This window comes from Carassius carassius, chromosome 1 (assembly GCF_963082965.1).
Source record: "Carassius carassius chromosome 1, fCarCar2.1, whole genome shotgun sequence".
Lineage (NCBI taxonomy): Eukaryota > Metazoa > Chordata > Actinopteri > Cypriniformes > Cyprinidae > Carassius > Carassius carassius.
This window is the reverse complement of record NC_081755.1, coordinates 53835596-53862155: the sequence shown is the minus strand read 5'-3', so window position 1 is coordinate 53862155 and position 26560 is coordinate 53835596. Positions and strand designations below refer to the sequence as shown.

General features: G+C 39.0%; 1 protein-coding gene across 1 annotated transcript; it reads left to right on the top strand.

Moving 5' to 3' along the window:
• The first annotated feature begins 3338 nt into the window (after nt 1-3338).
• On the top strand, nt 3339-24098 carry LOC132145661 (zinc finger protein 271-like). Its single transcript, XM_059556876.1, has 3 exons — nt 3339-3672; nt 17103-17264; nt 22608-24098. The coding sequence occupies exon 3, from the start codon at nt 22674-22676 to the stop codon at nt 24096-24098; it is 1425 nt and encodes a 474-aa protein (XP_059412859.1). The 5' UTR covers nt 3339-3672; nt 17103-17264; nt 22608-22673.
• The last annotated feature ends 2462 nt before the right edge of the window (nt 24099-26560 follow it).

Sequence of the window (26560 nt, the reverse complement as noted above, 5' to 3'; positions counted from 1 at the left end):
AGATTGGACACACCACTGCACATTTTGTGAGCTTAAAACTGCCTTTAGCACACATGGCACCAAGCTCTTGCCATAAAGATACTGCTTCCTCTTCAGAACCAATTGACACCAAACAATCATTGACGTAGAAATGGTGAAAGACAGTGTTCACTGCCATAGGACTGAAGAACTTTCGATTGTCTTCAACACACTACCTCAGGGCGAAACAGGCACAGCTAGGCACCCTGACCTGATGAAACATGGCCTCAATATCTGCCATGAGCACCACAGGTTGTGCTCAGGATGTCTAGATGAGGAGTCTTTCGGTTGGCCGTGTCCCCGAGATCCTCTGTCTTGTTTTCCACATCCCATTGGGCATTGCACCAGAGGTGGTCTCCACAGCATGTGTCCGCAGGTGTCTGTATGGATGGCTCTGGAGTTGTTTCACATTGGATTATTTTTGGATTTTTTATTGTACCAAATAAACCAGAGACAGTTGCTTCCCGTCATGCAGAGCCTCGTCTTAATCCAGTCTTGTTTTCCCATGGAGCGATCTAAAGTGACATTCACCATCACGCTTTTAATCGGACAAGCGAGAGAATGGGGAACGGCAATGTGGGACAATGAACCTCAGTGTTGCAGCTTGTTTAAGGAGTTTTCGGAGGAGCTCCGCAATGTGTTAGCTTTGCTGCAACAAGGAGGTCAGTCTGTGTCGGACTACTCCATAGAGTTCCGCACTCTCACCACTTCATGCAGATGGAATGCCAAAGTGCAGTGGGATCATTTTCTTCACGGGCTGGCAGACGATATCAAGGACGAGATTTATTCTCTCGAACTGCCTCCCAGCCTCGATGGAAGATTTGGAGAGCCCGGCTGAGGATCACCGAGCGGCACCATCACCTCACTTACAGTCTGTGTCTTTACTGTGGGGGGCTGGGGCATGTGGCAGCCTCGTGCCCAGTGAAGGGGTGGCGTTTTTCAGCACCCATCTCACTAGAATTACCCATTCTACCAGGTTTATTGCTCTCACCCTCTTGGGCTCTCACCCTCTTGGCTCATGCTGAGGAGATTCGTTTTCTCCTCATTCATTTTACTTCTGCTCCATTAGTATTAGGACACACATGGTTGGTCAAACATAACCCATACATTGACTGGACTCTTAATTCTGTTCTGGCATAGAACCCTTTTTCTTTAGCTCAATGTTTGGGCCCTGCATTTTCTCCTGTTATGTCTTGTTCTGTGTTACAGGAGGAGCCGGCGAGCCTGGCGAATGTACCGGAGGCTTATCATGACTTGAGTGGTTTTCAGTAAGTCCCGAGCTTCATCTCTTCCTCCGCATCCCCCGTATGACTATGTGATAGACCTGTTGCCTGGCACTTCTCCACCTATGGGGTGCCTTTACTCTCTTTCCGGGCCTGAGAGGGAGACCATGGAGAAGTACATCAATGATTCTCATGTAGCTGGCATCATCTGGCCCTCTTCCTCTCCGGCTGGGGGTTCTTCTTTGTGGGGAAGAAAGATGGATCGCGCCATCCCTGTATAGATTATCGTGGCTTGAATGACATCATGATCAAGAATCGTTATCCTATGCCGTTGATGTTATCTGCCTTCGAGCTCTTGGAGGGGGCAACCATCTTTACTAAGTTGTTTCTTCGCAATGCTTATCACCTAGTTCGGATTAGGAAGGGGGACGAACTGAAGACCGCCTTCAACACCCCCACGGGACACTTTGAGTATTTGGTTATGCCCTTTGGACTTTCTAACTCTCCGGCGGTCTTCCAGGCACTTGCAATGACGTGCTTATAGACATGGTTGACCGGTTTGTATTTGTGTATCTCGGCGTTTCTGTTGGTTACTGCAGACTCAGACTGCATTTTTAAATTTAAAGAGTCGCTTCTCGACTCCCATTCGGCTCCCATTCTTGCTACTCCTGATCCGTCTCATCAGTTCGTGGTGGAGGTGGATGCATCGAAGATGGAAGCGGGGGCCATTTTGTCTCAGAGGTCACCTTCGGATGACAGAGTAGATCCCTATGGATTTTTTTTCTCATTGTTTAACCCCCTCGATACAGAATTACGACGAGAATAGGGGGTTACTGACTGTTAAATTGGCACTTGAGGAGTGGCGCCACTGGTTAGATGGTGCAGACTTTATTCCAGACGGGCTCTCTGGGCATTGTTCTTCAGTCGGTTCAATTTTAACATCTTCTACCATCCGGGGTCCAAAAATGGTAAGCCTGACGCACTTTCGCGGATCTTTGAGGCAGAAGCTAGATCCATCCAACCGGTGACCATTCTGCCTTCCGATCAGGTGGTAGCGGTGGCCACCTGGGGGGTGGAGTCCAGAGTCCACTTGGCTCTTCGCAACATCACAGTTCCCGCGGGGTGCCCTGAGAGCCTCTTGTTTGTGCCAGAATCGGTTCGAACTAGTATCCTACAGTGGGGTCACTCATCTGTGCTAGCTTGCTACTCGTACCTGTAGTTTAATCAAGCAGCACTTCTGCTGGCCTTCCATGATTTGGGACGCTCGTCAGTTTGTGTCAGCATGTCCTGTTTGTGCTGCGGGTAAGGGCTCCAATTCGACCCCCAACAGGGTTACTCCAGTCGCTGCCTGTCCCATTGAGACGCTGGTCACACATAGCTATGGACTTTGTCACAGGCCTACCTCCATCTAGCGGAAACACAGTAGTCCTTAGCTCCCGCCAGGAAGTAAATCAGAGAGAAGACGCACACGATTCCCTCGAAAACACGTCTGTGCAGAAATCACAAAAAGGTGTCCTACAGTGGGGTCACTCATCCGTGCTAGCTTGCGACTCGTACGTGTAGTTTAATCAAGCAGCGCTTCTAGTGGCCTTCCATGGTTTGGGACCTGTTTGTGCTGCGGGTGAGGGCTCCAATTTGACCCCCAGCAGGGTTACTCCTAGTAGTGGTCACACATTTTTAGGTTCTAAAAAGCCGCACATTTTATTCCTAACCCCAAATTGCCTTCAGCGAGGAAGACGGCGACTATATTCCTGGATCACGTTTTCTGTATTCATGGCCTCCTGGTGAACGTGGTCTCTGACGGGGTCCTCAATTTGTGTCTAAGTTTTGGGCAGAGTTCTGTTGACAGATTATTATTTAGTCATTTAGCAGACACTTTTATCCAAAGCGATTTATAAATGAGGACAAAAGAAGCAATCAATTGTAGTACTAAAACAACTAAAAACAGATAAAAAATTAAAACTGTATAAATGCTACCTATACACATAAAAAAAATAAAGAAATTAAATAAAAAAATGACAAATGCATAAAACAAAATGTAAAAACTTGAATGAAAAAAATAAAGCTAAAAACTGTTCAAAATATTAAAGAACAAAAGGTATAAGAGTATAATAATGATTCTAGCATAACACTAAACCAAACACCAAAACAACAAACAGCATATATGTGTATGTACAACCAAACACACACACAATTTCAAATGATATATATTATATTAAATTATAAATGCCGTTTTAAAATGCATTACAAATAGCGCACTGAAGAACAGAATATGCACAGCTAGACTGAAATCCCTTCACTCTCCAGCACAGCAGATGGCGATATACACCTCAAATCTGGTCTACACCTCGCTAATAACCCCACAGAAGAAGAAGAAGATGCGGCAGAAACTTTTGCAGCTGTAGAGTCCAGTCGAGTCTTCTGAGGAGAGGTGAGCAATTCACAGTTTTTCACTGTTTAGAACATTGTAACGGATGCAGAACAATTGTTTTGGTCACTTTTTTTATTTTGTAATCTGTATTAACAATAGATTTTTCGTATTAGAGTATTGCAGTAAATAGGGAAGTATTGGCAAAATGTCATTTAACTCGTTTAATCCCATTTTTTTTCCAGACATGAAAATATCACAATAATGTAACATTAATAACCCTTTGAAATAATGAATAATTATTAATGGTCGGTCACAGTTGTGACCGGTGGGGAAATGTGTGTACTGAATTAACACTTTTCTTCAGTCATAGATATATATCTCAGACCAGCTATTTTAAACTGTTAGATCACATACTATCATTCATTAAAAGCCCTTATACAACATTGACAGGAATACTGAGATAAAATACAACCAACAACATATATCAGAATGGTTTTTGTAACGTGTATCATCAAGTATTCATATAGTGCTACCAGCATCACAACATCAATAGTGTAATTTATTTGCAGTGGCGGCTCCAGACAATTTTGATTGGGGGGGCAATGGGGGGGTCCTGGTCATTTCAAGGGGGGTCTAATGAAAACCAACAAAAAATACAGTGGACACGGCTAATAACTGCTACTAAACAACAACAACACAACATATCAATTACTTTGTTTTTAATTAATCAATTGCAGTTTGCAAACAATATGCTCAAACTTTAAAGGGTTGGCGTTTTAAACGGTTCTCGTCTCCAATACGCATCAATCCACAACTGACTTAAGCGGTTAACTTTTTTACCGTGGCTGACTCCCTCTGAACAGGGCCGTGCAGACACCTTTGGAGGGGCAGGTGCTCGAAGTATAAAAGGGGCACATGGAACAAGGCTTTAAATGGCGCTGGTCTAAATATCAGTACAGCAATATATTGTGATGCATTCCTTGCTGATTCACGTATAGATATGGATGATTATGTGTTGATACAGCAGCAAATGCTTTGATGCAGTTTTGAAAAAGAAACAATAGAGAAGACAATTTTAAGTTTAAAATAATAATAATAGCTCTGGGATTAGAAACTGAAATGTCTTAAATTGTCCCAACCTGATGGCTTTTTCTTCTCTGTTCTACAGAATAATTAAGAACAGCTGTTATAGTAAAAACTATAGGAAACGCTCGTGCCTCTACATGTTCCTCTTTCTCACCAGCCTCTGTCTCCTGGCTTGCTGTTACCTGCTCTCTTTCTGTCACTTGTGCCTCTACATGTCCCTCTTTTTCTTCCTCATCTGATCTATTACTTTCCACTCTCTGTCCATCTAGGAACAAGGCTCAATTTACTATTTCAGCATTAATCTATTATTTTAACCATCACTACTACTCTTACACCTAATCAAGAAGTCCACCTTAAATATTGATACAAAACATAAAAAACTGATACAAATGACAGGCTACATGTGTTATTCATATCCTTCACACTGCACTTTGATGTCACGTATATTATGCATTTTTTTATTGACATTGATATATTTACATTTATTTCCAGAGAGATATTATTGAGTTTACAGGCTAAAGTGGTCTTGCTGTTGTAAACACTGTTGCTATTGTAGAAAAAAAAATATTTGCGTCACATTTAAATTATAATTATATTTTCATTCATTTCTGAATTGTTTTTATTTTTATAATGATAATTCAGAGAATGAGAAAATCTGAATAAGCCTTACCAGTGTTGTGATGATTATTTTTAAGGCACTCTATGTGTTAAAAAATAAATAAGTACTGTAATATAATACTAGTTTAGTCAAATAACATAAAAAGACCAGACCCCTCGATGCCTGTGAGACTTTTCTCCCTCAAACAGCACGCTAGCGTTACTCTACACTACAGACTACACACAGCAATATAAACAACATATCTGCATGTTCTCACATCACATCGTTCTTGTAAAATAATAATGAGTAAATACACATCAAAATCACTTCGCTGAGAATGAAACACCACTCACCAGCTGCCACGGTGTTAATAATATCCTCTAGCAATTAAAACATGTGCGTGCAGCTTGAGAGGAATCGTCCCGCTCGGATGAGGTGAAAGGTCATCAATCATGTGGGTCTTTTTATTTACGGCTAAATTATAATTAATACATTGTACTAATATTATGATTGGGCGTGGGCAGGCATTCACAAAAGGGCATGTTATTACAAAACAATTGCAAGGAAATTTTGCTTTGACAAAAGGGCACTTAAGGGGCAAAGGAGCAGGTGCTCATGTGAACCGGTTCTTTCGGACAGTTCGATCAAATAAACCGGTTGAAAAAAAAAACGGTTCACTGGTTCTTTTGTGCTCGATGTAATTAGTGATGCACCGAAATGAAAATTTTGCGCCAAAACCGAAACTTTAGGATGCACTTGGCCGAAAACCGAAACTGAAGCCGAAAATGGCTTCTTTTAAAAACGTATATATATATATTGCTTGGATTTAATGGATCTGAATTGAAAAATCACAATATAATAAATCAAACTTTATTTAACTGTTACATTAAACATAAAATATTTTTTACAATAAATATAAATAATAATTATTCTTCAAGTTTTATGTTCCATCAAATAAAATAGTTTTTTAAAAATTGTGCATAAAAATCCACAATTTTGGAGATTTTTGCAGAACAAATGCTACATATTGCAACTTTGGTGTCCTCTCGTATAGGGCTGTCACTTTTGTGAAAAAAAATCCTGTTCGATTTTTGAGACATAGGCAAAGTGTTCATTGAATCGTTAGTAAATTGCCTATATTTGGCGTTGATCCATTTTTCAACGCCAAATATAGGCAAATCCACCGACAACTAAACAGGCATTAGGGCGAACGTAAAGAGGGCGCTTGAGACGCGCACAAGTCAGCAATGTGGACTGCCATAACATCAATGAAAAACATTACTGAAGGCTACATTGATATTACGCACTTATAGGCTGTGTGTGTGTGTGTGTGTCAGAACCTGCAGTTGCTGTGTGACGCGCGTTCGCTGCGAGCGTATAGTGGCGAGCTGGACGCGCTCCGAGAGAAGGCCGTTAAAATCGATTCCCTGTTTTCGTTTTCGAAACTTGTGTTGGTTGGTCCGATGGATTGTGCAGCTTTTGTGACAAGCTTTTTTTGATTGTGACAGCCCTTTGACATGCTTAATCTTTGATAGGCAGACGCGTGATAACAGCTCGACCGTGAGTGAAACCTAAGCGCTTGCTCACGGATGGGAGGGGCGGGTGACATTCATTTTCGGTTTACGTTTTCGGCTGTTTTTTTTTATTTCGGCCCGAAACCGATAATGCCATTTCGGCCGAAAATTTTCGGCAGCCGAAATTTCGGTGCACCCCTAGATGTAATGGCGTCATTGGCGATGATTGCCCTTGATTCAAGCCTTCGGTTTACCTGGGCTCATAACACTAGCACAGAATCAGTTCAGAATCAATCACCAAAAGAATCAGTTCGGTTCAGACGCTCTGTGTGTCGGTCTGCTTCACGCTGAATCACACATGCGCAGTATCATCAGCTCCTCGGTTCTCCAATCGGACTCGTCTGACAGAAACGGTTCTCGTTCAGTGTATGAATAAATATCGAAATAATTATTATTTATTATTGTTCTGCGTAGTTTAAAAAGAAACATTTTTTAATCTTTATCCTGGATATATATATTTCTAATCAGGAAGAGGGTGGGGGGTCAAATGGGGGGCGGCGTTTTTTGCCAGTGTCTTGAGACCCCCCCCCCCCCCCCCCCCCCAAGACCCCCCCCCCCCCCCCCCCCAAGACCCCCCGCCGGGGTTTATTTGTAACATTTGAAGTTTAAATCAGTGCAATATTTCATCATGCCTTAACAGAGATCAGGTGGTCAAACGCGCGCTGCTCCTCTCCCGCGAGTGACGTCATCGAAGGGGAAACATTCGGTTTCCTGGAGAATACGCGCGCCCGAGCTATGCTCCAGAGAGAAGATGCACACGATTCCCTCGAAAACACTTTTTTCAGGACATGAAAATATCCAAATGATGACATTAGTAACCCTTTTTAAATTGTACTGGATTAACACATTTCTGCTGTCATAAACATATTTTATATAGCTCCGCTATTTTAAACTGTTTGATCAACATCAATATTTTTAGGGATGCACGATCATGACTTTTCATGGCAAATTCCGATACAGATTTCCGTTTTTTTTTTCTTTAAGCAACAAACAAGAAAGAGGGAAAGTGTGCATAAACAAGATGTTTATTTGGTATTTAATAGACCAAACTGGCTTTTTATCTATTGAAAACAATAACCGTCACCATCTGAAATTAACGGCAGTAACTGCACAGTAAGTAGACTACACTTAATACAAACATAGATGGTACAGACATCAGCATTTAGCATCTGTTTCTGAATTGGGTTGAAACTACAGAGAAGTGGCCTTAAATTAAAAGATTAACTCTCTGTAACCGTGTGAAATTAAAGGCAATAACTGCATAGCACTACAACACAATCAACACACATTCAATAAGATGTTTCTTAATCAGCATTCAGTATTTGTTTTAGTTTTTACATTTGGTTTTAAATTAAAACAAGGTCTTTACCAGTCAGACTAAATAAAAGTATGCTATATAAATACATTAATCCAAAATGTATCAATTAATGTTGGTGCGAATAAAACAAAGATGCAGTGTTTCATTCATCCAATAAAAAAAAAAAATAGGGAAATGATTCGCATCTATATTTTTTATTTGAGCCAATGAAAAATAAATAACTTATCTCAAGTAAAAAAAAAAATATATAGATGTGAATCATTACCCTAAAATGTTTTAATTGGATGAATGAAAGACTGTTTTTCAGTGTGCTACAGCAGGTGATTTTAAGATCAAATTAAGTGGATGTAATTTTAAGGTAAAATAATCATCATCTTGTGCAGTCGCTGTTCACTTCCTGCTCTCTGTGCCTCAGACGTGTAACACTTCCAGTGCTGATCGGCTGTCCGTGTCCTGCGCACAGATTTACAAATACTTCCACACAAACCACATGATAGTGAATGATTATAATGTTGTCTGTGCACGCAGGCGCATTTCTGAAAAAAAATCGGCCGAAAAAAGACCGGTCATGGTTTATGGCCGGTCAACCGGTGCACCCCTAAATATTTTAACTTTATTTGGAACATTTGAACTTCGATTCAGTCACTGCAACATGTTTGTGTAATTTGGGTTTATATAGTAGACCTACGTTCACGGTTATCAGCATGTTTACTCATTCTGTGACCACACGCAACAAAACTGAATAACTGTGAATGCATATATTAATATTTCACACCTTAAACATCATGTGGACCAAAAATCTTTGTCATATCTTGATGTTAACATACTTTGCCAAAAGCAGAACGAAACCACGGGAATCCTGTCTGATTGTGAGTGTGTACAGGTCGGCCGATCTTGTTTCGTCTGTTAAAGTTAACCTTTTCAAATACCAATGGAGGTCACAGACAGTGCATGATCTTTCACATGAAGATGAAATCAGACTTTCTCCAGTCATTATAACACAAATCATAGCTAGCGTTAGTGTTTACTAACAGAGAAAGGTGCTGTAGTATATACTATAGTGTTTAAAGTAGTTTAAAGCCTTATGAAACATAATTGATAAACTGTAGAAACAACAATCAGAAGACTTTTCAATCTACAAATCACCATCATTTACCATTGATTTACTGTAATAACTGCACCATGGTATTGTCGCAGAAATGTGGGTATTTGTATCTAATTTCATTATTTTATTAATGTAGACATGCATTAAATATATTAAGCTATAGGAGTAATATAATTAGTCATTTGTGATTAGGCTAAGATAAAGCATGAGTGCATTTATACCAAATATTTTTAGACTATCTACTGTATTTCATACAAATACCTCCAAACCATAGAGTTATATTTTGACCCTGTTATTGAGGTTTGCTGTAGCCTGTGTGTGGTTTAACGGTGTTTCATGATTTCGCTCTACGCTACTATGCAAGACCAATGAATAAAGAAAATTCATAATAATTACATTTCCGAACTCAAGCTACTACTACTACTATAATCAAATGTGCAGAGACAAAAAAGTAATATTGTGAATATTATCAGGGAACACAAACCGGTTTCTTGATTTGAAACCATCTCACTTACGGCTGCAGGATAAATCCGTCACTCGTTCAGTGTGATCAGCAGTAAATCTCCATCCGAAGGCCAGAGGGCGCTCTCACGCTCAAACTCCAAACACACCTCGCAGAAGAAACCCAGCAAACGCCTACAGAGATAAACAAGTGTGAACTGCTTTCATTGATTCAGCCTGACTAATAAAAACACCACTATTGCAATATTTAGTTTATGTTAGGTGCCTTATTCTGTGTAAGAAGCCAGAAGAAGTCGGTGTTTATTTCAAAAACTCCACTGATGTTATCGAGTGAGTAGTGTTGTCAAAAGACCCGGTAATTCAGTACCAAGTCAGTACAAGAAAAAAAAAAAAAGTTACGGTGTTACGACCCTACTTTAGCTCTTAACAATCTAGGGATTGAGAAGGGGAACATTAAACCAGTTCGGGCACCTGTCAACCATATCCCTGAATGAAATGAGAAAACCGAGAATCACAAAGTTAATTTAATACATGTAAAATAACCATTTTACATCAAGAAAACCAATATTTAAACAAAGATAATTTTTAGGAACTGAGGAGGACAAAGGGGAAATCTGGATTGTGCCAAATAAAACAAATCAAAAAAGGAAACTAACTAAACCCTTTCAGTCTACTCCTAAACTAAAAACAAAAGATCAAAGAAAAAAGTCTTCAACGTCCGTGACGTCGTAACTAAACTGTTCCCATATATGTATTAATACCAAAACTGCAGCGTTTGTGAGCACAGGCTCACAGCTGTTTACTGGGGAAACCGCTATCTCTCTGCCGCTCTACAAGCGCCTCCTGCTGGCAGAGAAGCAGTTTACATATATATGACAAGGCTGTGGGAAACACCATTGTGAATATTATAAAATATGTTAACTTGGATGTCGGATTGAAATGAATGCTGGTATTAGAGTGGTTCATAATGCTAATATAATGAGCAGTAGAATGTCATTTCTTTATTTAATGCTCCTATAACTTTTATTAGGGTAAAAAACAGGATGATAATATTTACTATTTTAGATTTTTAAATGCTTTTAAATTAATTTTGAATCTAAAATATGCATGGTTAACATTGTGTCATATCAGTCAAAAAAGCAGTTTGGGGCTTTAATTTTTTTTTTTTACCTTACTAAGTTGTTGTTCTTGGCTTTAAAATTCAAAAGCCCTTTAAAATTAAATATGTTCACATTTTGGATTAAACGAAAGTATAGTAACATTTTTTTAATTAGCATGGTTTTGTGTTTTGCTTTGGTAAAGAAATTGGTACCAAGAACGGTGGATTTTCAGTGTTATTGGTACCGAATACTGACAATACTAGAAGTGAGTTTGGAGTAAAAATATGTTATTAAATGTGGTATTTTCAAATGCTTTCAGATGGAGCAGCATTTACTACACAGAGCCGTAGTTCATCAACAATTTACTAACAAAATTTACATGACAATCATTCAATTAATCATGTAGCCCTAATATCACTCGTTAAAGTAACCAAGAAATAATGAACTAATGCTTTCTTGTCGCCTGCAAGATGACATTCACGGTGCTGACTCTCACATGCACACCTTACGAGAGAAATGCAACCTTCACAGATTACATGATCAAGGAAGTATTTGCTTTGGTTCTGAACAGGTTAGTTTAAACGTAGACATTTCAAGCTTTCTGTAGATATATTTCTCAAGTATGTGAGGCGTCCCTGTCATGCGTGCGCATTAATCATTTTCACAAAAACACTTGAATATGAATAATAATAGAGCACATTTCTTTTAGGTTACAGTATGGGATCCACATTGAAAATTAATCTTCACAAGTCTACAACCGAGACGGATGCAGTTATAACCTGTAAATTGAAAGCTATTTGACGTTTTAAAATGATCTAACGGCCGATGCCACTCCAAATGACTGATCTTGATCAAGATTAAACGGATGCATGACTCTCATGAACAGTGTTTTAATAAAACTCTTTTGCATTAAATAATAAAGATAGGTTAAATATTATTGTACAAATAATTATATAAATTCTGAATAAGACTGAATAAGATGAAAGTATGACATTTTGCATATGCATTACAAAGTTAATTATTTTTTACATGCAATTATCCAATATAAAAAATCTTGTAATGAAGATAAAATATATAGGCAAATAAGAATAAATGTTGCACGGTGCACTCCGACTCATGCACACCGTGATACACACCTGCATTTAAATGCGGCTGCAGTTGTTTTAGTTTTACTTAAATTGTATGAAAGCATGTGAAGTTGTCTATTAATGAAGATCTTTTTTAATGTGCTGTGCACTTTGTTGATTATAATGAGAGAATTTGAGTTTAAATGTGAGGATGTTTTATTAATCCCTCCATTTTGTTTTAGTGTCAGTGATTTAGCTAAATCATTCCCAGGTTTAGTTTATTCATTTGTTTTAGTTAAGTCTAAATATTGGATTTTTGGATTGGATATAGATAAACAAGATCCTCAATCATAACACAGGCACCTTTCGAGCAACAGCAAGTTAACATTTATAAATCCTTTTTGTTTTTTCTGAACTATATAATGCTATTGTAACTCCGAGGTAATTATAATTATCCAGCGATGTCCAGTAGTCTCCAGTGAGAGCAACAGTTGGTGCACGTTGTAACGCCGTCGCTTTTGTAGTCCTCTCCTTTTCATGCAACTTGTGTATTCCTCTTGTGATGGTGTGATTGCTGTCATTCGTTGCAATCCTAAGAACGTTCTTCAGACCGATATCTTCCACAATACTAATCTAAGTCTCCCACATGCTGCATCCAATGTAGTCTGCTGAAATAGGCCTTATATATGAGAATATTGACATTTTGTGTATAGTTCAAGCACAAATAAAAACAAGTTAGGAAAAAATAAAAGATTAAGGACTTTAAAGTCAGCAAAACAGTTTAAAACAAAACACTTATAAAGTACACTAATAGTAGCCAAACCGTTTATGATAGAAGACCCTTATAAGCTAAAAGCAACAGAGAACAGATAAGTTTTAAGACATGATTTGAACTCAAAGTGGAGGCAGATCTAATATGGAGTGGGAGCTTGTTCCACGGTGTCTGGTCGGCCAATTCAAAGGCTCGGTTACCCCTTGATTTTAGCCGAATCTGGAGGAGCTTCTCTTTGGATCTAAGGCCTCTAGTGGGAAGGTAGTGATGAAGTAGATCGGACAAATAAGAAGGTGTTAAATCATTTAATGATTTAAAAATCAGTAATACAATCATAAAATCAATTCGAAAATTAATCGGAAGCCGGTGAAGGGATCTTTGAACGACCTGTAGGCGTACTGTTTGGGACTTCGATATACCAAAGCAGCGGCGTAGATTGCGCAGGGGACGTGTCCCCCCCACTTTTAATATCACGGAAATTCATCCCCCACACTTTTTGAGTCAAATGTGTTCGCATAGAGGTTTTCAAGAGCTGGTGTGAATAAATATAGATTTAAACTCAAAGAGACAGGATAGTCTGCGCATGACCTGATATTTTATTCGGACCCAGAAGCGCTAAACTCTCCTCGAAGCCAGAGGGCGCTCTCGCTCAGAAAGACATACCAGGAAACTCCTAATATGGGCAACAGCGTCCAGCTATCGCTGTATGAAAACAGTTGTTTTGACAGAAGAACTGAAACTTTTGTAAACACGAAGACATTAATATACGATTTCGACAATATATGGTTTTCCAAGTCATCTCCAGCAGGTGATAAATACAGTATATCAACAAAACAGTGCTAATTGACATATATTTATTACAGTATAGAAACTATTCTGCCTTATTATGTGATAAAAACGTTTATATAGTATATCATTATTATTTGTTATTGTCCAGCAGTTATGGATTTCTAAGCCAATTAAAAGCTAGAAATGAGAGAATGATTAAAGTTGCCTATAATATCCACTACCAGTCAAGTCTCTTCTGTTCACCAAGCCTGCATTTATTTGATCCAAAGTACAGCAAAACAGTAAACAGAAATATTTTTACTAGACTATTTAAAATAACGTTTATAAATAATCTTTTCTATAAATAATGTTTTCTATTTGAATATATTTCAAAATGAAATTTGAGATTTTAAAGCTTGCTAAATAAAAGTATTCATTTCTATAATTTTCCAAAAATTTATTTTTTTGAATGATATACTGTATAATGTTGCAAAGGCTTTTTATTTCACATAAATGCTGATCTTTGGATCCTTCTATTCATCAAAAAATGCTGAAAAAAAATGTACTCATGTTTTAAATATTGTTAATCTGCAAATCAGCATATTATAATGATTTGATTTCTGAAGGATGTGACACTAAAGACTAGAGGAATGATGCTGAAAATTCACCCTTGATCACAGGAATAAATAACATTTTAAAATATATTCAAATAGAAAATAGTTATTTTAAATAGTAAAAATATTTCACAATATTACTGCTTTTGCTGTACTATGGATCAAATAAATGCAGGCATGGTGAACAGAAGAGACTTCTTTAAAAACATTAAAAATCTTACTGTTCAGAAACTGTTGATAACAAGTCTCAGTTAGGTTAACACAGTACACGTAGCATGGGCTTTTAAATAATATAATAAATAAAAAGAAAACCGGTAGAATAGAAAAAGAATAGAGCAAGCTAGTGTCAGAGGTCTGTACACACACACACACACACACACATTTGCATAATAAATGAAAAGAAAATAGAATACAAAAATATTAGAAAGGTAATCTAATTAAATATATAGTACAGACCAAAAGTTTGGAAACATTACTATTTTTAATGTTTTTGAAAGACGTTTCTTCTGCTCATCAAGCCTGCATTTATTTGATCAAAAATACAGAAAAAACAGTAATATTGTGATATATTATTAGAATTTAAAATAATAGTTTTTAAATGTATTATACTTTAAATGATCATTTATTTCTGTGATGCAAAGCTGAATTTTTAGGATCATTATCACATGATCCTTTAGAAATCATTCTAATATGATGATTCATGATCAAAGTTGGAAACAGTTCTGCTGCTTAATATTTCTTCAGAACATGTGATACTTTTTTAGGATACTTTGATGAATAAAAAGTAAAAAGAAAAGAAGCTATGTTTTTAAAATATCAATATTTTGTAATAACAATATACACTACTGGTCAGTAATATGGGGTCAGTAATTTCTTTTCTTTTTTTTAAAAAATAAAATCAATACTTTTATTCAGCAAGGATGTGTTAAATTGATAAAAAGTGATAGTAAAGAAAATATATTATTAGAATTTTGCTTTTTTTTTTTTTTTGAATAAATGCAGTTCTTTTTAACCTTTTATTCATCAAATATATTAGACAGCAGAACTGTTTCCAACACTCATAATAAATCAGAATAAATAAATCATTTCTGTCCCCCTCACTTCTGAGAAGATGGCTACGCCCCTTTACCAAAGTATAGGGAATTGCAATAGTCCAGGCGAGAGGTAATAAGAGCATGGATAGCAGTCTTCAAATCTTTTCTCCCCAAGCGCTCCATGATTTTTGATAAAGAGTGAAGAGAGAAGAAGCTGGACCCAATGACTGCGCTTTTCTGCTTGTCAAATTTGAGGCACCTATCTACCATCACACCTAGATTCCTTACTTGGGGAGAGATTCAAAGTCAAGGTGATTTCTTGGTCTGGATTCTGAGGAGTTAAAAACAATGACTTCTGTTTTGTCAGAGTTCAGAAAAAGAAAATTATTGGCAAGGCAAGCTTTCACATTCTCAAGACATGCTGTTAAGTTGCCTGGAGAACCGTTATTTTTCTTAGATACAGGCATGAAGATTTGCATATCATCAGCATAGCAGTGAAATGAAACATTGTTTCCTAAAAATGAAACCCAAAGGGAGAAGATAAAGAGAAAAAGGGACAGGAGCTAAAACAGAGCCTTGGGGCACACCACAGGAAAAATTGCTAGGAGAAGAAGAGAAATGTCCTATTTTTACTGAGAAAAACAGCCCCCCCAACCCAACACAATGTTCCAGCTGAAAGATAAGGATTGAGTGATCATCGCTATCAAAAGCAGAGGACAGGTCTAATATTACTAAAATGAGTCCCCCGAATCTGTTGCCATATAAATATCATTGAGAACACAGTGGTTTCTGTGCTGTGCAGTAATTTAAACCAAGACTGAAACTTCTCAAGAACCTGATTAAAAACACCATTTTTTCCAGTATCTTAGAAATAAAAAACGAAAATTTGATAAAATAGAAGCATCAAGTGAGTTTTCTTTAGAAAAGGAGTAACCATGACCATTTTCAAATTAGATTGCGTAGCTCCTTCTAACAAGGATTTCTTAAATAGTGACACCAGCCATGGGCTGACAGTGTTAAATATTTGTCTCAGATAGTACGGATGTATGGTGGTGGATGAGGAGATACCCCCAGACTATGTAAAGCGCTTTGAGTGCCTAGAAAAGCGCTATATAAATGTAATGAATTGTTATTGTTATTGTGTCATGTGAGGTAAAGGAGGGTTACATAATGCTGAGAGACAGGATTGAAAGAAGACCACAGGACAGGTGAAGTCATCTCTGTTGGTATTACCTGTTCAGAGATCAGAAACTGGGCTCTCAGACTTGAAGCTTTATTGCCGAAATAACTAGAAAAATTCTCACAAAGAGCTACCCACTTTTAATGCTCCAATGAAAAGTAAACAACCATTTCTTTAGGATAATATAACACATAATATATATTATATAAATAATACTGCACACCTGGTAAATGTTTCAAATCGAAAATATGGTGTTATACTGTGTAGCTTAGAGAAAATACAAGCACAGGCTCATAGGCTTGACATTTATCCTGCTTGAATAAATTCTAAGAAACACACATAACTTCATAAGTAGGCCTACTTAATTTTCATAAAATATTTTAACTAGTGTTTTTCTTTAATTTTTCCCGACTGCAGCCCCTCAAATGTAACACATTGGTGAGGTAAAGCTGACAGCTATTTGTTGGTGAGCGCACTCTGTCGCGGATGTAACCCGATCCTTCCGACGGGTAAATATCCGCAAGGCTGCGGGTCCTGATGGCATCCCAGGCCGTGTGCTCGAGCATGCGCATTCCTTCTAGCTGGTGTTTTCACAGACAGATTCATTCTTACTGTTATTTAGAAATACATAGAGTATGTGCACTAGCACTCGTGAGAGCAGTGTTACTGAATTAACATTTTAAACTGATGTGCTTTACACTATTTTGTGTCAACACTCTTTTAATATAGTGATTTAATGATTTACAAAGAGAACACACTTCTAGATTTCTTGATTTCTTGTTGATTATGGCAAATCAGCTTCTTCCACACAGAAATTCAGCTGGAATATTCCCATTAGTTTACAAGTGAAGACGAGCATCAAAGCTTCAAGAATAAATCTGTAAAGACTGAGTTTATTAAAGAGGAAAGAGAGGAGATGGGAGATCCAGAACCCTGCAGAATCAAACACACTGAAGATACTGAAGAACTAACAGGTTGGTGTTTATTCTTGATTCTTCATTAATAATACTGATGGTTAAACACTTTCAAGTAGTTTTATATGGGTGAAAATGTACATCTAAGGGTTTCAGAATTCGTTGTGTAACAAACCATTACCTACAAAAAAAGTCTCCTTGTTCAAAATTATTTTTATTTTCCTGAATGATTTTTGGGCAGTTTTTGTCATTTTCAGGCCTCGTGCGTTAACAAACTCCTCCTACTGTTTTAATCAGATCATCTTTACATGTGCTGAGTGTAATCATAAGGACTTTGCAATGCGAAATTGCAAAAATCTTGAGTTTTAGTCGAAAGGCGTGTCCCTGGCGGCCTGACAACCTTTGTTTTGCAATGTCAAACACAATAGGAATAAAAAATACAAAAAAAATACAAATAGGTGGGTAAGGAATGACAATATACAAATTGACAATGTATGGCAGGTATATTACAATGAGCATTTATGTATGTACATGTATATTATGTGCAAAAGATTTCGTGTGTTCGCTAAGTATGTGTGTTGGATAAAAAGTGTAGTGTATATAAATATAAATAGTGTAGTGTGTCCCACAGTTATTATCAGCTGTTCATAAGATGGATTGCCTGAGGGAAGAAACTGTTCCTGTGTCTGGTCGTTCTGGTGCTCAGTGCTCTGTAGCGTCGACCAGATGGCAACAGTTCAAAGAGGGAGTGTGCTGGATGTGAGGGGTCCAGAGTGATTTTAACAGCCCTTTTGCTCACTCTGGATAAGTACAGTTCTTGAATAGATGGGAGGGTTGTACCGATAATTCGCTCAGCAGTCCGGACTACCCTCTGTAGTCTTCTGAGGTCCGATTTAGAAGCTGAGCTGAACCAGACAGTTACTGAAGTGCAGAGGATGGATTCGATGATGGTGGAGTAGAACTGTTTCAGCAGATCCTGTGGCAGGTTAAACTTCCTCAGCTGGCGAAGGAAGTACAACCTCTGCTGGGCCTTTTTCACAATGGAGTCAATGTGAATGTCCCACTTCAGGTCCTGAGAGATAGTGGTGCCCAGGAACCTGAATGACTCCACTGCAGTCACAGTGCTGTTCATGATGGTGAGTGGGGGGAGTGCAGGGGGGTTTCTCCTGAAGTCCACAATCATCTCCACTGTTTTGAGCGTGTTAAGCTCCAGGTTGTTGAGAGTGCACCAGACAGCCAGCTCTTTAACCTCCTGTCTGTAAGCAGACTCGTCACCGTCCTGAATGAGGCCGATGAGTGTGGTGTCATCTGCAAACTTCAGGAGCTTGACAGAGGGGTCCTTAGATGTGCAATCGTTAGTGTACAGGGAGAAGAGCAGTGGGGAGAGAACACAGCCCTGGGGAGCTCCGGTGCTGATTGTACGGGTGCTGGATGTGTATTTTCCCAGCCTCACTAGCTGCTGCCTGTCTGTCAGGAAGCTGTTGATCCACTGACAGACGGAGGTGGGCACGGAGAGCTGAGTTAGTTTGGGCAGGAGGAGGTGTGGGATGATCGTGTTGAAGGCAGAGCTGAAGTCCACAAACAGGATCCTCACATAAGTCCCCGGTCTGTCTAGGTGTTGCAGAACATAATGCAGTCCAATGTTTACTGCATCGTCCACAGACCTGTTTGCTCTGTAGGCAAACTGAAGAGGATCCAGCAAGGGTCCAGTGATGTCCTTCAGGTGGGCCAGCACCAGTTTTTCAAATGACTTCATGACTACGGATGTTAAAGCCACAGGCCTGTAGTCATTTAGTCCTGTAATTTTGGATTTCTTTGGGATAGGGATGATGGTGGAGCGTTTGAAGCATGAAGGGACTTCGCACAGCTCCAGCGATCTGTTGAAGATCTTTGTGAAGATGGGGGCCAGCTGGTCAGCACAGGATTTCAGACAGGCTGGTGTAACGCAATCTGGGCCTGGTGCTTTTTTCCTTTTCTGCTTCCGGAAGACCTGGCGCACCGCATCCTCGCTGATCTGTATTGCAGGTGTGGGGGAGAGGGGGGATGCAGGAGGTGTGAATGGTGAGAGGGCTTGCAGTTAATGAAGAGTGTTTCGAGATTTGAGCAGAACATCTTCTTTAACACAGTTACATCTGTACACCACCGTTCATTGATGTAAAAGCATGTCCCGCCGCCGTGCGATTTCCCCGTTGATTCTGCTTCGCGATCCGCTCTAAACAGCTGAAAGTCCGACAGATGGAGCGCGCTGTCCGGTATGGCGTCATTCAGCCAAGTTTTCGTGAAACACAGAGCAGCAGAGTGTGAGAAATCTTTATTTGTCCGAGAGAGCATAAGCAGTTCATCCGTTTTGTTGGGTAGAGAGCGGAGATTTGCCAGATGGATGCTGGGCAACGGCGTTCGAAATCCGCTTTTTCTGAGTCTCACGAGCGCGCCAGCTCTTTTTCCCCGTCTGCGCGTCCTCTTGAAGCGTGTGATCAACGCAGCCGCTCCGTTGACAAGAATGTCCAGCAAAACACCAGAATAGTCGAAAACCGGTGATTTATCGGGAGATGTGTGTTGCCGAATGTCCAGCAATTCGTCCCTGGTGAAACTGATTGCAGGAATATAACTAAAGACAGGACAAACTAACAAAAACACAAAAACAACTGCAGAGCACATCACGGAGGCAGCCATCCTGTATCGGCGCCAGCGAGCACGTGATCTGCCCCGAACCTCACACATTTGATTGGTGTTATGTCCTGAACACATACCCATGCCCAAATTCAGTTGAACTCATAGCGCCACCTGCTTGTAACAGGAAGTGTCATGGTTAACACTGTTATGGATTCCTAGAAACATATTTAAAAAGCGTCAACAAGTGTTAAATAGGCTGGCAACATGTTAGAAACATGTTCAAATATGCTAGCAACACATAGCTAAGTGCTAAAGCATGCCATTAACCCCATCAAACAGGAAGTTGTTGTAACACATGCATGCAATGTGCAATATGCCTCAAACTTCACATATTTGATTAGAGTCCTAGCCTGAAGATATCTAAATGCTCATATTCGGTTATGGTTATGGTGCCACCTACTGGCAATAGGATGTGACATTTAACACTGTGGTACACTATGAAAGTGAAAGTTACATTCAGCCAAGTATGGTGACCCATAATCAGAATTCGTGCTCTGCATTTAACCCATCTGAAGTGCACACACACAGAGCAGTGAACATACACACACACACACACACACACACACACACACACACACACACACACTGTGAACACACACCTGGAGCAGTGGGCAGCCATTTATGCTGCGGCGCCCAGGGAGCAGTTGGGGGTTCGATGCCTTGCTCAAGGGCACCTAAGTCATGGTATTGAGAGTGGAGAGAGAACTGTACATGCACTCCCCCCCCTACAATTTCTGCCGGCCCGAGACTCGAACTCACAGCCTTTCGATTGTGAGTCCGACTCTCTAACCAGTAGGCCACGACCACCCCCCCCCCCCCATTAGCAACACAGTAAAATATGCCATTGTGTGCTAAACATGCTAGCAACATTTACTAAGTGCTAAAGCATGCTGTTAATATTACGAAAGAGGAAGTTGTTGTAATTCATGCATATATGAAATGCAGTTTTCTCCAAACCTCATGTTTGATAAGAGTCCTGGCTTGTAAACAAAATTAAATTTAGCTTTTTCAAAGCTTAATCTCATGCCCCTAACAGAGACCTGGATCAAACCAGAGGATACTGCTACACCTGCAGCACTCTCCAATAATTTCTCATTTTCTCTTTTTCTACGCGAACACTGTTCTAAGCTTAGAGCTGCTGAAAGGGTGTGGCGCAAATCCAAAAATACTACTGACCTGTGTATCAGTCACTCCTATTTTCCTTCTCTGCTAATGTCTCCACTGCTAAAATGAAATACTACCATAACAAAATTAACAATTCGTCTAACTCTCGCTTGCTTTTTAAAACATTTTCCTCACTTCTTTGTCCTCCTCCTCCCCCTCCTGCTTAACCTCTAATAGCTGACGACTTTGCCACGTTTTTCATTAATAAAATTAAACACATTAGTGCACAATTTTCCACACCACAATCAGTCAAGCTCATATCACCAGCAAACATACACTCATTTACATCCTTCTCTTCACTCTCTGAGGCAGAAGTCTCCAATCTCATCCTTTCTAATCACCCTACTACTTGCCCGCTTGATCCTATTCCATCTCATCTCCTTCAAGCCATTTCTCCTGCAGTTGTACCTGCACTTGCTCACATCATTAACACATCCCTCCACACTGGTGTTTTTCCATCATCATTTAGACAGGCACGTATAACTCCACTACTTAAGAAACCCACCCTCAACCCTTGAGTCTTACCTATCAGATAGGTCCTTCAAAGTATTTTGGAGAGGTGAGGTATCCAAGTCACAACATCTAACTACTGGGGTACCTCAGGGCTCAGTTCTTGGACCACTCCTCTTCTCTGTCTACATGGCATCATTAGGTTCTGTCATTCAGAAACATGGCTTTTCATACCACTGCTATGCTGATGACACTAAACTCTACCTCTCATTCCATCCTGGTGATCCGACGGTAGCCATTCGCATCTCAGCTTGTCTAACAGACATTTCTTGCTGGATGATGGACCATCACCTTCAACTCAACCTGGCCAAGACAAAACTGCTTGTGATTCCAGCAAACCCATCGATTCATCACAATTTCACCATCAAGTTAGGCACATCAACCATAACTCCTTTAAAAACAGCTAGAAGCCTTGGAGTTATGATTGATGATCAGCTGACTTTCTCAGACCACATTGCTAAAACTGTCCGATCCTGCAGATTTGCAGAACGTCGCTTGATTGTGCCATCCCAAAGAAGCACAAAGTCACTTTTACGGACTTTTAAATTAAATGTTCCTCCTGGTGGAATGACCTCCCCAAATCAATCCTTAGCCATCTTCAAGAATCTGTTTAAAACACATCTCTTCCATCTTTATTTGACCCTCTAACTTTAACACTCACTATTCTAATTCTATTCTTAAAAAAATCTTAACTACCTTTCTAATCTTTTTGTATTCTATTTTCTTTTCATTTATAATGCAATTTTGTGTGTGTGTGTGTGTACAGACCTCTAACACTAGCTTGCTCTATTCTTTTTTTATTCTATCGGTTTTCTTTTTATTTATTATATTATTTAAAAGCCCATGCTACGTGTACTGTGTTAACCTAACTGAGACTTGTTATAGCACTTATATATCATTGCTCTTTTTGTTTGTTTTTGATTGCTTCCACTGTCCTCATTTGTAAGTCGCTTTGGATAAAAGCATCTGCTAAATTAATAAATGTAAATGTTAACATTTACATACCAATATTTTTTTGAGTTACTGACAAATTAACTGTTTTTGCATTTATTTTAGAGTTGATTGAAGAAAACGAGCAAAATGAAGATTTGAGTGAAGTTGAAGAGAAAAATAACTTTAAAAATGGAGAAAAAACAATTTTTTTTAAAGAAAACAAGAGCCAAGAGATCTTTCACCTGCACTCAGTGTGGAAAGAGATTGACATCGAAATATAATCTTCATGTTCACATGAGAATTCATACAGAAGAGAAACCATTCACTTGTGACCAGTGTGGAAAGCGTTTCACACACTTAGCAAACCTTAAGGATCACTTGAACATCCACACTAGAAAGAAATTGTACACATGTGATCAATGTGGAAAAACATTTTTGTGGGCTTCAGTCCTGAAAACACACCTAAGAGTTCATACAAAGGAGAAACCACATTCATGTCATTTGTGTGGAAAGAGTTTTTCATATCTACACCATTTTAAAGAACATCAGAAAATACATACTGGTGTGAGAGACTACATGTGTTTTGAGTGTGAGAATACTTTTACTTCAGCGGGTGGTTTAAAACAGCATGAGAGGATTCACACTGGCGAGAAACCTTACAAGTGTTCACACTGTGACAAGAGATTCAATCAGTCAGGAGACCTGAAAACACATGAGAAGATCCACACTGGAGAGAAACCTTACAAGTGTTCACACTGTGACAAGAGATTCAGTCGGACAGGAGCCCTGAAAAGACATGAAAGGATCCACACTGGAGAGAAACCTTACATGTGTTCACACTGTGACAAGAGATTCAGTAATTCAGGAGACTTGAAAACACATGAGAGGATTCACACTGGAGCGAAACCTTACACATGTTCACATTGTGACAAGATATTCAATAATTCAGGAGACTTAAAAACACATGAGAGAATTCATACTGGAGAGAAACCATACAATTGTTCACACTGTGAGAAGAGATTCAGTGTGTCAGGATACCTAAAAACACATGAGAAGATCCACACTGGAGAGAAACCTTACAAGTGTTCACACTGTGACAAGAGATTTAGTGTGTCATCATATCTGAAAACACATGAGAGGATCCACACTGGAGAGAAACCTTACAAGTGTTCACACTGTGACAAGAGATTCAGTGTGTCATCAAGTCTGAAACTACATGAGAGGATCCACACTGGAGAGAAACCTTACAAGTGTTCACACTGTGACAAGAGATTCAGTGTGTCATCAAGTCTGAAAACACATGAGAGGATCCACACTGGAGAGAAACCTCATAAGTGTTCACACTGTGATAAGAGATTCAGTCAGTCAGGACATCTAAAAACACATGAGAGGATCCACACTGGAGAGAAACCTTACAAGTGTTCACACTGTGACAAGAGATTCAGTGTGTCATCAAATCTGAAACTACATGAGAGGATCCACACTGGAGAGAAACCTTACAAGTGTTCACGCTGTGACAAGAGATTCAGTATGTCAGCAAATCAAAAAACACATGAGAGGATCCACACTGGAGAGAAACCATATCACTGCACTGCATGTGGGACACAGTCATAGAAAAAACATTCACAGTAAGTAGATCATCTTCAGATCCAGCACTTTCAGATCTGAATTACCAAATCACCAAATGTGACAATAATGCATCAAGCAGTATAATATCTGGATAAAGATATTAAAAGTCATTAAAAGTGACATGACAAAGAAGCATTATCTATGTAACGATCATTAGCTGGAGTACTCATAAACTCCAATAGAGGGCTCTCCACTCAGGACTCTGACATTTTTGTTTCCATACCATTTTTCGAACTCCATTTCCCATCCTGCCTCATTCCTGGGACTGCTTGCACACAAACACACCTGCATCTAACACACACACACACACACACACACACACACACACACACACACACACACACACACATATAATCGGCACAATCACACTCTCAGTCATGGCAAAGTCTTGTTTAGCCCTGTCTAGCATTTCCGAGCGTTTTCCCTGTGTTTGTTCTTCCCATGTCTGATTCTGGATTGTGTATACTGCCTTTGATTCTCTGCCGCCTTCCTCGACCTCTTGCTTGTTAACGTTTCTGAATTTGGATATATCCCTGAAATACTTGACGCTCTTATCCGATCTCTGCCTGTATAACCATTCTCTTATTAAATATACTGCATATGGTTCAGAACGTCTCTGACTCTCATCGTAACAATCTACACTTTTCACAGTGAATAACATCTTCATAACCAACTGTGAGATTCAGATCAACTCAAAGATGGAGTTCCTTCATAAAGAACAATGTCATAAAGTTATATTTTATTTAATTTTGCTTTATCATTTAAAGGATATTATTGTGCTTTTTTACATGACAGCCAGCCATAATTTCTGACAGTATTTTTTATATGGTTTACTCACTAGACAGGTTTTTTTAATCATAGAACTTTAGTATTTAGAATTCAAACTTGACAACCATGTTTAAATGCATATTAGTCATTAGGGGCCAAGCCCAAAGGGCTGTAGCCCCTATTGTATCTGTATGTTTTATTATTATTATTCTACTTCTTTTTCTTCTTCTTCTTACTGGGCGTCTATGGCAGGCCTATGAAGGGAAAATGGGAAAATTATTAAATTTGGCACACTTGTAGAGATTGCCATTATTAGTGATCTGACCAAATTTGGGGTCTTTAGGCCCAACTCTATAGAGCCACCAGCAGTCCAAAAATTCAACATTCAAACGTTATTAACTTTTGAACCACTAATTCTATGAAAATAAAACTAAGTACACCTGAATATGCTCTTCATGGAGATTCCATTCCATACCTTACATTAAGAGTCCACCCATTACAGTAGCGGCCATTTTGAAAAGTACAGTATTCAGCTACTCCTCCTTTAAAATTGGTCCAATTTCTCTGAAATTTGGCTCAGATAATCTTTGGACTGAGCCGCACAGAAATGACTGAACAGAATTTTTTAAACACTAGTGAAAAAAAAAAGTTATGATGCTGTGAACTTAATTATGTGGACGTAAAACCGGTTCAGAGGCTGTATCTTGGCCAAACTTTGATCAATCGATACCAAACTTGGTACACTTCATCTACACCATGATCTGAGGGTCCATGCCAAAGTTGGGAATAGCGCCACCTATGGGTGTTGAGATACCAAAAATGCATTTTTTTGCTTATAACTTCTGAAAAATTCATCAGAAAATTATTATCTTGATGTCTATGGATTCTTTACATCATTCCGAATCTGTGGATGTCAATTTTGTCAAGACCACCTTGACCACCTGTCCGCCATTTTGAATTTTGTCATAAATTGCTATTTTTTTGATCTACTGGACAAATCTCCACAAAAATCGGTAGGCATCATCAACACCATATCCCGGAGGTACCCCGGAAGTTTTAAGACAGCGCCACTTAGTGTTCAAGAGATATAACGATTCTTACAAAACTCCTTATAACTTTTGAAATCGTTGATCAATTTTTGTTATTTTTGTCATTTTGTTCCTTGGGTTATGCCGATTCTGAGGATGTCTAATTTTTCATTTTCCAACATGGCGTCTGTCCACCATATTAAATTGAATGAAAAACTGTGTTTTCGCTACTCCTCCCTGAAATATTGTTCAATTTTGTTCAAAGTTTTATCAGATGATCTTCAGACCAGGCCGGACAGAAATGACTGAACTGATTTTTGATATTCACTCCCGTTCCCGACATGTAGAGGTCTGAAGTTGACCGTGCCTGTGCTAGTTGATTTGTGCTAGTTAGCTTAGCATGCGAATTAGCTAAAATGCTAATACGTTTCTATTCACTCTAATGGGTATCTTGAGCTGTCTGGTTAAATTTGAGCAACGTTAAATTTTTTTAGCTTAGCATGCTAATCTGGCTAAAATGCTACTTCAGGCTTTTGAGAGATCATTCTCGCACCTTAACCTTGCTTCTTTGGCCTGTCAATTGTGTGTCAACTAATGTGGCGTTTCTGAACCTCTGAGGTTGTGGGTTCAAATCCAGGGAGGTTTGTGTTG

Excerpts from the sequence above, each read along its gene's own strand:
- LOC132145661 (XM_059556876.1), top strand. The coding sequence starts at position 22,674 with ATGGAGAAAAAACAATTTTTTTTAAAGAAAACAAGAGCCAAGAGATCT.